Raw genomic sequence first — 13,678 nt, 5'->3', positions numbered from 1 at the left:
TTCAGTGTATGTCTTCTTCGATATATAGGCCAAGGAATGAAAGTACTCTTTTGGTTTGCCGGCCAGGGTGGCCGAGCGGTTCTAGGTGGTACAGTGTGGAACCGCGCGACCGCTACGGTCGCAGGTTCGAATTCTGCCTCGGGCATGGCTGTGTGATGTCCTTAAGTTAGTTAGGTTTAAGTAGTTCTAAGTTCTAGGACACGAATGACCTCTGAAGTTAAGTCCCATAGTGCTCAGAGCCATTTGAACCATTTTGCCTGAACTCCTTTGAACTCCATTGCTTTCTAGTGGATCGGAAGATGGCGTAAGCGTTGGGAAGTATAATGTCTAGTAAAACCAAATTTAAAACTTCAGTTGTTCCTTCCGTCCACCAGCTCTCATTCTGTTGCGGTTTTTTTTTAATTTAAAGCTAGAATAATGCGTTTCCATTCATTGTTAAGTTCCTCTAATGACGACGTTGTGGATGGAATGTTAAACGAGAGTTGTTAAATTCATATATATTTCATTTATAATTTGAGTGTGGTTGAAGACTAATATATTTATTTGCATTTTATTTGTACCACAGAGTTATTTAGTACTCGCTAAATGGTTACTTGCAAACACGCCTGAGGTATCATGTACTTTTAGCCTGTAGTGTGATACACCGCATGTCATTTCCGTGTAAATTGTGCATTAGATATATGGAAGATGAGTTATATAATTATCTGGTGACTGCGCAGCCGGCCGTAAGAGTCACATGATGTGCGTAACATTCCGCAGGCTGCAGCAACCACAGCAGTTTAGAGACACACTGAGTGTGTGATGATGCCTTTGCAGGTGATGCCGGTGGAGAACGAGATGAGGCATCCGCAGCACTTCCTGGGATTGGGAGGCGTCCTCAACATCGCCATGGCGGTCGTCGTCTCGCTGTACGCCCTCATCGGCTTCTTCGGCTACGTCACCTATGGGGAGAACACCGAGGGCAGCATCACCCTTAACCTGCCCGTCGACGAGCGGTCGGTAGTCTTTCATCACTGTTCTCAGCTATACCACGACATCATAATACAAAGACTTCCTGTTCAGTAGTAGCGCCACCCTAAAATACATGGCATCTAGGCCAGTGTTCGCTATATCGAGCAGTTTCGTATTTGTTGTTGGTTTGCGCTTACGCAGGTTGATTGAGCTGCCCCTATCGACGTGGTTTTATGTAACCAGCAATGTTACAGAGAAGGGCCAAAAAAGCTACGTATTCAAATACAGAGATATATCTGTTGTTGTTGTTGTTGTCTTCAGTCCTGAGACTGATTTAATGCAGCTCTCCATGCTACTCTATCCTGTGCAAGCTGCTTCATCTCCCAGTACCTACTGCAACCTACATCCTTCTGAATCTGCTTAGTGTATTCATCTCTTGGTCTCCCTCTACGATTTTTACCCTCCACGCTGCCCTCCAATGCTAAATTTGTGATCCCTTGATGCCTCAAAACATGTCCTACCAACCGATCCCTTCTTCTTGTCAAGTTGTGCCACAAACTTCTCTTCTCCCCAACCCTATTCAATACCTCCTCATTAGTTATGTGATCTACCCATCTAATCTTCAGCATTCTTCTGTAGCACCACATTTCGAAAGCTTCTATTCTCTTCTTGTCCAAACTATTTACCGTCCATATTTCACTTCCATACATGGCTACACTCCAAACAAATACTTTCAGAAACGACTTCCTGATACATAAATCTATATTCGATGTTAACAAATTTCTCTTCTTCAGAAACGCTTTCCTTGCCAGTGCCAGTCTACATTTTATATCCTCTCTACTTCGACCATCATCAGTTATTTTACTTCCTAAATAGCAAAACTCCTTTACTACTTTAAGTGTCTCATTTCCTAATCTAATTCCCTCAGCATCACCCGATTTAATATGACTACATTCCATTATCCTCGTTTTGCTTTTGTTGCTGTTCATCTTATATCCTCTTTTCAAGACACTGTCCATTCCTTTCAACTGCTCTTCCAAGTCCTTTGCGTCTCTGACAGAATTACAATGTCATCGGTGAACCTCAAAGTTTCTACTTCTTCTCCATGAATTTTAATATCTACTCCAAAATTTTCTTTTGTTTCCTTTACTGCTTTCTCAATATACAGATTGAATAACATCGGGGAGAGTCTACAACACTGTCTCGCTCCTTTCTCAACCACTGCTTCCCTTTCATGTCCCTCGACTCTAATAACTGCCATCTGGTTTCTGTACAAATTGTAAATAGACTTTCGCTCCCTTTATTTTACCCCTGCCACCTTCAGAATTTGAAAGAGAGTATTCCAGTCAACATTATCAAAAGCTTTCTCTAAGTCTACAAATGCTAGAAACGTAGGTTTGCCTTTTCTTAATCTTTCTTCTAAGATAAGTCGTAAGGTCAGTATTGCCTCACGTGTTCCAACATTTCTACGGAATCCAAACTGATCCTCCCCGAGGTCCGCATCTACCAGTTTTTCCATTCGTCTGTAAAGAATTCGCGTTAGTATTTTGCAGCTGTGACTTATTAAACTGATAGTTCGGTAATTTTCACATCTGTCAGCACCTGCTTTCTTTGGTATTGGAATTATTATATTCTTCTTGAAGTCTGAGGGTATTTCACCTGTCTCATACATCTTGCTCACCAGCTGGTAGAGTTTTGTCATGACTGGCTCTCCCAAGGCCGTCAGTAGTTCTAATGGAATGTTGTCTACTCCGGGGGCCTTGTTTCGAGCCAGGTCTTTCAGTGCTCTGTCAAACTCTTCACGCAGTATCTTACCTCCCATTTCGTCTTCATCTACATCCTCTTCCATTTCCATAATATTGTTCTCAAGTACATCGCCCTTGTATAAACTTTCTATATACCCCTTCCACCTTTCTGTTTTCCCTTCTTTGCTTAGAACTGGGTTGCCGTCTGAGCTCTTGATATTCATACACGTGGTTCTCTTCTCTATAATTTTCCTGTTGGCAGTATCTATCTTACCCCTAGTGAGATAAGCTTCTACATCCTTACATTTGTCCTCTAGCCATCCCTGCTTAGCCATTTTGCACTTCCTGTCGATCTCATTTTTATATTTTCTCCTTTCATCAATTAAATTCAATATTTCTTCTGTTACCCAAGGATTTCTAGCAGCCCTCGTCTTTTTACCTACTTTATCCTCTCCTGCCTTCACTACTTCATCCCTCAGAGCTACGCATTCTTCTTTTAATGTATTTCTTTCCCCCATTCCTGTCAATTGTTCCCTTATGCTCTCCCTGAAACTCTGTACAACCTCTGGTTCTTTCAGTTTATCCAGGTCCCATCTCCTTAAATTCCCACCTTTTTGTAGTTTCTTCAGTTTTAACCTACAGGTCATAACCAATAGATTGTGGTCAGAGTCCACATCTGCCCCTGGAAATGTCTTACAATTTAAAACCTGATTCCTAAATCTCTGTCTTACCGTTATATAATCTATCTGATACCTTTTAGTACCTCCAGGATTCTTCCATGTATACAACCTTCTTTTATGATTCTTGAACCAAGTGTTAGCTGTGATTAAGTTATGCTCTGTGCAAAATTCTACCAGACGGCTTCCTCTTTCATTTCTTAGCCCCAATCCATAATCACCTACTATGTTTCCTTCTCTCCCTTTTCCTACACTCGAATTCCAGTCACCCATTACTATTAAATTTTCGTCTTCCTTCACTATCTGAATAATTTCTTTTATTTCATCGTACATTTCTTCAATTTCTTCGTCATCTGCAGAGTTAGTTGGCATATAAACTTGTACTACTGTAGTAGGTGTGGGCTTCGTATCTATCTTGGCCACAATAATGCGTTCACTATGCTGTTTGTAGTAGCTTACCCGCATTCCTATTTTCCTATTCATTATTAAACCTACTCCTGCATTACCCCTATTTGATTTTGTGTTTATAACCCTGTATTCACCTGACCAAAAGTCTTGTTCCTCCTGCCACCGAACTTCACTAATTCCCACTATATCTAACTTTAACCTATCCATTTCCCTTTTTAAATTTTCTAACCTACCTGCCCGATTAAGGGATATGAAATTCCACACTCCGATCCGTAAAATTCCAGTTTTCTTTCTCCTGATAACGACGTCCCCGCCCGGAGACCCGAATGGGGGAGTATTTTACCTCCGGAATATTTTATCCAAGAGGACGTCATCATCATTTAATCATACAGTAATGCTGCATGTCCTCGGGAAAAATTACGGCTGTAGTTTCCCCTTGTTTTCAGCCGTTCACAGTACCAGCACAGCAAGGCCGTTTTGGTTAATGTTGCAAGGCCAGATCAGTCAATTATCCAGACTGTTGCCCCTGCAACTACTGAAAAGGCTGCTGCCCCTCTTCAGGAACCACATGTTTGTCTGGCCTCTCAACAGATACCCCTCCGTTGTGGTTACACCTACGGTATGGCCATCTGTATCGCTGAGGCACACAAGCCTCCCCACGAACGGCAAGGTTCATGGTTCATGGGGGGGAGGAGAGATATATCTAAACAGGCAGAATAAGATCATGCGGTCGGAAACACCTATACAAGACAACGAGTGTCTGGCGCAGTTGTTAGTTCGGTTACTGTGCAAAAATGGTGGGTTATCAAGATTTAAGTGAGTTTCAACGTTTTAGTCGGCGTACGAGAGATGGGACACAGCATCTTAGAGGTAGCGATGAAGTGGGGAATATCTCGTACGACCAATTCACGAACGTACCGCGAATTTCGGAAAGGTTCAAATGGCTCTGAGCACTATGGGACTTAACTTCTGAGGTCATTAGTCCCCTAGAACTTAGAACTACTTAAACCTAACTAACTTAAGGGCATACCCGCGACGGGATTCGAACCTGCGGCCGACTGGAAACCCAGTAAAACATAAAATCTCCGAAAGCTGCGGCCGGGAAAACATACTGCAGGAACGGGACCAACGGCGGCTAAAGACAATCGTTCTACGTGACAGAAGTGGAAACCTTCCGCAAATTGCTGCAGATTTCAATGCTGTGCCATCAACAAGTGTCAGCGTGCGAACCATTCGAAGAAACATCATCGATATAGGCTTTCCGAGCCGAAGGCACACTCGCGTACCCTTGATGAGTGCACGACACAAAGCTTTACGCCTCGCCTATGCCCGTCAACACCGACATTGCACTATTGATGACTGGAATCATGTTGCCTGGTCGGACGAGTCTCTTTTCAAATTGTATCGAGCGGATGGGCGTGTACGATATGGAGCCAGCCTCAGGAGTCCCACTGGACTCTTATTCGGGAGGACGACGGTTCAACCCCTCCTCCGGCCATCCTGATTTAGGTTTTCCGTGATTTCCCTAAATCGTTTCAGGCAAACGCCGGGATGGTTCCTTTGGAAGGGCACGGCCGATTTCCTTCCCAATCCTTCCCTAACCCGGACTTGCGCTCCGTCTCTAATGACCTCGTTGTCGACGGGACGTTAAACACTAACCACCAACACCACCACCATCAGGAATCCATGGACCATGCACGTCAGCCGGGGATTGTTCAAGCTGGTGGGAGCTCTGTAATAGTGTGTGGCATGTGCAGTTGGAGCGATATGGGACCCCTCACACGTCTAGATACGACTCTGATAGGTGACTCGTACGTAAGCATCATGTCTGATCGCCTCATGTCCATAGTTCATGTAGACAGATTTGAGCAGTTCCAGCACCACACTGCGACACCCCACTGGTCCAGAATTGCTACAGTGTGGTTCCAGGGACACTAGTCTGAGCTTGAACACTTCCATTGGCCATCAGACTCCCCAGACATGAACAATATGGCGCATATGTGGGATGCCTCCCAGCATGCTGTTCAGAAGAGATCTCCACCCCCTCGTACTTGTACGGATTTATGGACAGCGCTGCAGGATTCTTGGTGTCAGTTCCCTGCAGCAGTACTTCAGACATTAGTCGTGTCCATGCCATTTCGTGTTGCGACACTCTACGTGCTAGGGGGGCCCTACACGATATTAGAGAGGTGTACCAGTTCCTTTGTGCCGTCATTGTATATCTGGCTTTCATAAAGCACTCTTAAACTATTAGTCGAATACAAAAAGTGAACAGGACCGTTTTATGGAAAATTTAATGTAATTATATTCTGTGTTTGGGTACATTTTGCCGGCCACTGTTGCCGAGCGGTTCAAGCACTTCAGTCCGAAACCGCGATGCTGCTAAGGTCGCAGGTTCGAATCCTGCCTCGGGCATGGATGTGTGTGATGTCCTTAGGTTAGTTAGGTTTAAGTACTTCTAAGTATAGGGGACTGATGACCTGAGATGTTAAGTCCCATAGTGCTCAGAGCCATTTGGACCATTTTTGGTACATTTTTGTTGGAGGCCGCGGTTTTTAAATTGCTCAAGAAAGACGCATGCCCACTGCTACAGTCAGCAGCGAGTGGTCAGGAATATGCAGTGTGTTGTTGGGGCACGCCTTCTTACTACTGTAAAAAAGAACTTATGAATGCACGAATTATTTCCCACATTCGACCTTTTTCTTTCTCCTCTGATTGGGCTATTACAGCACCAGAGTAGTCGGGTATTTCGTTAACATTCTAATTCTTAAACGTGCTCGTGAGGGTAATGAAAGGAAAACACTAAAACGTTGGCAATTCGATTCATAGTTAACCCTTACAAGCACAGTAGTTTCGCAGTCACACGACCTCACTAATATAACGATATACACTCCAGGAAATTGAAATAAGAACACCGTGAATTCATTGTCCTTGGAAGGGGAAACTTTATTGACACATTCCTGGGGTCAGATACATCACATGATCACATTGACAGAACCACAGGCACATAGACACAGGCAACAGTGCATGCACAATCTCGGCACTAGTACAGTGTATATCCACCTTTCGCAGAAATGCAGGCTGCTATTCTCCCATGGAGACGATCGTAGAGATGCTGGATGTAGTCCTATGGAACGGCTTGCCATGCCATTTCCACCTGGCGCCTCAGTTGGACCAGCGTTCGTGCTGGACGTGCAGACCGCGTGAGACGACACTTCATCCAGTCCCAAACATGCTCAATGGGGGACAGATCCGGAGATCTTGCTGGCCAGGGTAGTTGACTTACACCTTCTAGAGCACGTTGGGTGGCACGGGATACATGCGGACGTGCATTGTCCTGTTGGAACAGCAAGTTCCCTTGCCGGTCTAGGAATGGTAGAACGATGGGTTCGATGACGGTTTGGATGTACCGTGCACTGTTCAGTGTCCCCTCGACGATCACCAGAGATGTACGGCCAGTGTAGGAGATCGCTCCCCACACCATGATGCCGGGTGTTGGCCCTGTGTGCCTCGGTCGTATGCAGTTCTGATTGTGGCGCTCACCTGCACGGCGCCAAACACGCATACGACCATCATTGGCACCAAGGCAGAAGCGACTCTCATCGCTGAAGACGACACGTGTCCATTCGTCCCTCCATTCACGCCTGTCGCGACACCACTGGAGGCGGGCTGCACGATGCTGGGGCGTGAGCGGCAGACGGCCTAACGGGGTGCGGGACCGTAGCCCAGCTTCATGGAGACGGTTGCGAATGGTCCTCGCCGATACCCCAGGAGCAACAGTGTCCCTAATTTGCTGGGAAGTGGCGGTGCGGTCCCCTACGGCACTGCGTAGGATCCTACGGTCTTGGCGTGCATCCGTGCGTCGCTGCGGTCCGGTCCCAGGTCGACGGGCACGTGCACCTTCCGCCGACCACTTGCGACAACATCGATGTACTGTGGAGACCTCACGCCCCACGTGTTGAGCAATTCGGCGGTACGTCCACCCGGCCTCCCGCATGCCCACTATACGCCCTCGCTCAAAGTCCGACAACTGCACATACGGTTAACGTCCACGCTGTCGCGGCATGCTACCAGTGTTAAAGACTGCGATGGAGCTCCGTATGCCACGCCAAACTGGCTGACACTGACGGCGGCGGTGCACAAATGCTGCGCAGCTAGCGCCATTCGACGGCCAACACCGCGGTTCCTGGTGTGTCCGCTGTGCCGTGCGTGTGATCATTGCTTGTACAGCCCTCTCGCAGTGTCCGGAGCAAGTATGGTGGGTCTGACACACCGGTGTCAATGTGTTCTTTTTTCCATTTCCATTTCCATGCTTATTTTATGCTGTTAAAATTCACAAAACTGATGGGTAAAATTTACTCAAACATCAGTTTTACAATTTTTAAGTTCTTGACTAAGCCGGTCAATGAAGACAAAAAAAAGTCAAATGTGGGAAATAATTCGTGCAGCAGCAAAATGTTTGTACAGCTGTAGGAGATAGTGCTACGAATGCTGATCAGTGGGTGCTGAATGTGGAAAAAGTGAGCCGGCCGATGTGACCCAGCGGTTCTAGGCGCTTCAGTTCGGAACCGCACTGCTGCTACGGTCGCAGTTTCGAATCCTGCCTCAGGCAGGTTAGTTATGTTTAAGTAGTTCTAGGTTCTAGGAGACTAATGACCTCAGATGATAAGTCCCTACAGAGCCATTTGAGCCATTTTTCTTGGGAAATGTGATGCGTTTGAAGATCTCTTTCGTACGTCTTTCTTGAATAACTCGAAAACTACACTACATTAAATTACCTACAGAAAGGTCCTGTTCCTTTTTTTTTCTTTTTTTAAATCTCGTGCATGGTTTATGAAAGGGAAGTATAACACTGCGGGATGCACAAAACAAATTGGTACGGGCAGCCTAATCAACCTCATGTTGGTAGAGGATGCAAGATTACCCAGTTACTGCCCTTGTCGGGGATCACTTTATACTACGGCGTGTTCAGTCCTGTAAAACATGTTGAGTGACAGAAACACCAATATGAACACTTTCGATGGAGACCAGATAGCATCCTAACAAACCTGCAATTAATCGCACTTACCTTAGCATTGCGCCTTACCCCGCTCACTGGAGGTCTAGGATCCAGCAAGAACTACCTGTTTGTAGTTTTCTAATAGGACGATCAGCGATCCGCTCTCTCAGTAACACAGACAGGAAAAAAAACAGCTGCTTTAGTACAATTGCTTTAGCCAGGGACATATTTCCATCGTTGGAACAATCAGAAGAAATTTATCTTCTGACAGGAACTCATTTACTCTGTAGCAGTACGGCTTTTTCAAAGAATACACACACTGAAGTGATGAACGTCATGGGATAGCTGTATGTACGTATACAGAACGCGGTAGTATCGCGTACACAAAGTATGAAAGGGCAGTGCGTTGACGGAGCTGCTATTTGTACTCAGGTGATTTATGTGAAAAAATATCCGCCGTAGTTATGGCCGCACAACAAGATATGTCGGACTTTGAACACGTAATGGTAGTTGGAACTAGATGCGTGGGACATTCCGTTTCGAAAATCGTTTGTGAATTCAATACTCCGACGTCCACAGTGTCAAGAGTGTGGTGAGAATATCGAATTTCAGTCACTGCCTGTCACCACTGACAACACGGTGGCCGAGGCCTTCACTTAACAGCCGAGAGCAGCAAGGTTTGCGTAGCATTGTGAGTGCTAACAGACAAGCAACAGCTCGTGACCTAACCACAGAAATCAATGTGGACCTGCGACGAACGTATCCGTTAGGATAATGCAGCGAAATTTCGCGCTAATGGGCTGCGACAGGAGAAGGTCGACGCTAGTGCCTTTGTTAACAGCACGACATCGCCTTCAGCACCTCTTGTAGGCTCGTGACCGTATCGGTCGGACCCAACAGTACTGGAAAACCGCGGCCGGGGCAGACGAGTCCCGATTTTGGTTGGTAAGAGCTGACTGTAGTGATGAGTGCAACATAGACCCCACGAACCTATGGACCAAAGTTGGCAACAAGGAACTGTACATGCTGATGGTGGCTCCATAACGGCGTGGGCTCTGTTTACACGGAATGGACTGGGTCCTATGCTCCAACTGAATCTACGATCATTGGCAGGGAATCTTCGGGTATTTGGAGGTCATTTGCAGGCATTCATGGACTTCATGTTCCCAAACAACTATGGAATTATGACCAGGTCACAGTTGTTCGAGATTGGTTTGAAGAACATTCTGGAAAATTCGAGCCACTTTGATATGCCGACAGGAATCGCATCGGATATTTATGGGAGAGAATCGAGAGGTTAGTTCGTGCAGAAAACCTTGCACCTGCAACACTTTCGCAATTATAGAGAGCTATAGAGTCAGCATGGCTCAATATTTCTGCAGGGGACTTGTTGAGTCCACGCCATGTCGAGTTGCTGCTCTGTGCCGGGAAAATGGAGATCCGACGGTAAGCTAAGGATTGGAAACTGAGGATCAATGGCTTGACGACTAATTCCAAGATTTCATCCGCAGTTCCCCAGGGTGGACGGACTATAAACTTCTTCCTTTCCTATCTTCTTTCTTCCTCTTCATTCTAAACTATATCTTTTTATTTCTTTTTGAAAATTTAAACTTCATGTAAATTTGTGTTAGACGGTTATGACGGTTTGGGAAAGCTGTCATAAAGAAAAGAAAGATAAACAGCAAACAATGATAGCCAAGTAAAAGAAAACTAAATAAAAGAGATAAAACAAAACACGACCAGCTGTGACCCGCCTCCACGTGGCGGGACATGGGGGCAACGGTGCGATCGGATGCGGGAACTGGTGTGGAGGTTCAGCCATATCAGCGCCCGTATACCGATCGCAGCGGCCAAGTGGTCAACAAAGACCCACTTTAAGCAATTAGGTGGTGAGTCGCAAAGTCAGAGCAACAAGTGAAAAAAAAGATCCGACACGATTGCAGGAGTCATCCCACGACTTTTGTCAGCTCAGTGTGGAACAAAGATCTTCCCCAACTACCACTGTGCCTTGCGCCAGAGCAGAGAGAACCAAATCCTAGTCCTGCCACAAGGAATTTACAGCTTTTATATGGCTCGTAAAATCTCTTTACGTCAGTCTTCGCCACTAAGCGATTTCGATTATGTCGGGAAGACGGCATCAAGAGTCACTAGCTCGTCCGTATTTGAGGCGTAAGTCAGTCTGCAGAGCGGCGTTCCCATCGCTAACACCAGGGAATTATAGTTGCTGCTGGAATGAAACACCTCCAACAATACTGCCATGGGGCGCCTTGTTGCTATTCAATTGTTCTTTCCATCATTAATTTCAGTATAATTGTTCCGCTTCGTCGTCGTTTGTTTATTTATTTACTCGTATATCTTACATCGGACAAGAATTTCACACATAAAGTACTTTTTTACGTCATAGTTACCTAGGAATTAAAACTATAATACTCACTGTTATGGTTGTGGTCTTCAGTCCAGAGACTGGTTTGATGCAGCTCGCCATGCTACTCTATCCTGTGCAAGCTTCTTCATCTCCCAGTATCGACTGCAACCTACATCTTTCTGAATCTGCTTAGTGTATTCAACTCTTGGTCTCTCTCTACGATTTGTAGTCTCCACGCTCCCCTCCAATACTAAACTGATGATCCCTTGATGCCTCAGAATATGCCATACCAACCGATTCCTTCTTCTAGTCAAGTTGTGCCACAAATTTCTCTTCTCTCCAGTTCTATTTAATACCTCCACATTAGTTATGTGATCTACCCATCCGGCGGCCGCGGTGGCCGAGCGGTTCAAGGCGCTTCACTTCGGAACCATTCGACTGCTACGGTCGCAGGTTCGAATCAATCCTCGGTCATAGATGTGTGTGATGTCCTTAGGTTAGTTAGGTTTAAGTAGTTCGACATCTAGGGCACTGATGACTTCAGATGTTAAGTCCCATAGTGCTCAGAGCCATTTTAACCGATATAATCTTCTGCATTCTTCTGTAGCACCAGATTTCGAAAGCTTCTATTCTCTTCTTGTCTAAACTACTAATCGTCCACGTTTCACTTCCATACATAGCTACACTCCATTCAAATATTTTCAGAAACGACTTCCTGACACTTAAATCTATACTCGATGTTAACAAATTTCTCTTCTTCAGTAACGCTTTCCTTGCCATTGCCAGTCTACATTTTATATCCTCTCTACTTCAACCATCATTAGTTGTTTTGCTCCCCAAATAGCAAAACTCATTTACTACTTTAAGCGTCTCATTTCCTAATCTAATTCCCGCAGCATCACCCGATTTAATTCTACTACATTCCATTATCTTAGTTTTGCTTTTGTTGATGTTCATCTTATATCCTCCTTTCAAGACACGGCCCATTCCGTTCAGCTACTCTATCTGGTCCTTTGCTGTCTCTGACACAATTACAATGCCATCGGTGAACCTCAAAGTTTTTATTTCTTCTCCACGGGTTTTAATACCTACTACGAATTTTTCTTTTGTTTCCTTTACTGCTTGCCCAATATACAGATTGAATTACCTCGGGAATAGGCTACAACCCTGTCTCACTCCCTTCCCAACCACTGCCTCCCTTTCATGCACCTCAATTCTTATAACTGTCATCAGGTTTCTGTACAAATTGTAAATAGCCTTTCGCTCCCTGTATTTTACCCCTGACACCTTCAGAATTTGAAAGAGAGTATTCCAATCAACGTCGTCGAAAGCTTTCTCTAAGTCAACGAATGCTAGAAACGTAGGTTTGCCTTTCCTTAATCTATTTTCTAAGATGAGTGGAAGGGTCAGTATTGCCTTAGGTGTTCCAACATTCCTACAGAATCCAAATTCATATAGCATTAAAATGATTTAAGTGTCTATAGTGACGATATGAGTATATAAAACCTGCTGCGAACTGATAAAATGAATACTGGCAGTCCTTATACTGCGTTTGCTGCTGCTGCTGCTCCCACTAATAATGATAATAATAATGTCAATAATAACCATAATGATAGTGACAGACATAAAAAGAATTTATAGGTGTACAAAATGTATGTGTTCTGATACAGCGAGTTCTGGGGACAAGTAATTTGAGCAGACTGCACCAGCTAACAATGCAGTGGGAAAGTATTTACAGGGGTAACCAATGCTTACAGGAACAGCGATGATACTTAGCATCACATTAGTAGATATGTCATTAACTATCTTCTGAAGCTTCAGATGTTATTCTAGAGCTAGGTTCCTGCTAATGAAAAGGCCTTCACGAAAGTTGTTGAACGACGCAGTGGGTCAGAAAGTATCTTCCTCTGATGGGACCGACAGCTTCTGCCGTGTTCTTCACACAAGAGCGTTAAGGATGAGGACTGATGTGAGGGACAGTTTATGTTGATAAGACAGTAGAGAAGGCAGAGGGTATGGAAACCTTTGCGCTTTCCAGCACGCAGCCAGGATTGCTGTTCATATGATTGTAACATGTGATCCGAGAGTCAAACATTACAGATATAAGTAACACAGGCTTCCATTACCATTCCCAGGTGCCGTGAGCTCTGCTGACGAAGGCTTTGGAAGAAAACATCCCTGTAGTCAATCGTTGGCAGTATAAGTATTTGTACAAGTTTCTTTTTCTGGTCAGGAGGGACGAGATTTTTTTATTTTTGTAGAGCACGGAGGGATGCTGATACCCTCTTGCACACTGCAGCTTAGTTCTCGGTCCTATTTAAAATTTCATCTATTATTACTCCTAGTGTTTTTGCTGAAGAAGAAATCTCCATATTTGTTCCACTCAGCATTAAAGGCGGCACACATTTCCGACATTTCGTTCTAATAAGCGTCGAGTGGCCAAGTAATGTCGATTAGGTTTTAAATGGGTTGAGCTTTAACCACCAGTCCTGTGCTCATTTCGACAGTGCACACAGGTCGGTGTTGAGATTCT

At 44.9% G+C, this 13,678-nt stretch overlaps 1 protein-coding gene across 1 annotated transcript in view; it reads left to right on the top strand.

Annotated features, from left to right (window-relative positions):
• LOC126354752 (proton-coupled amino acid transporter-like protein pathetic) overlaps positions 1-13,678 on the top strand; it is a 144,862-nt gene that overhangs the window by 120,108 nt on the left and 11,076 nt on the right. The window contains exon 8 of the mRNA XM_050004632.1: positions 817-995. Within this exon, the coding sequence (XP_049860589.1) occupies positions 817-995 (179 nt within the window). The remainder of the gene's footprint in view (positions 1-816; positions 996-13,678) is intronic.

The sequence above is a fragment of the Schistocerca gregaria genome, chromosome 3 (genome assembly GCF_023897955.1).
Source record: "Schistocerca gregaria isolate iqSchGreg1 chromosome 3, iqSchGreg1.2, whole genome shotgun sequence".
Classification (NCBI taxonomy): domain Eukaryota; kingdom Metazoa; phylum Arthropoda; class Insecta; order Orthoptera; family Acrididae; genus Schistocerca; species Schistocerca gregaria.
The sequence above is the reverse complement of the archived record's forward strand: the minus strand, read 5'-3'. Positions and strand labels throughout refer to the sequence as shown.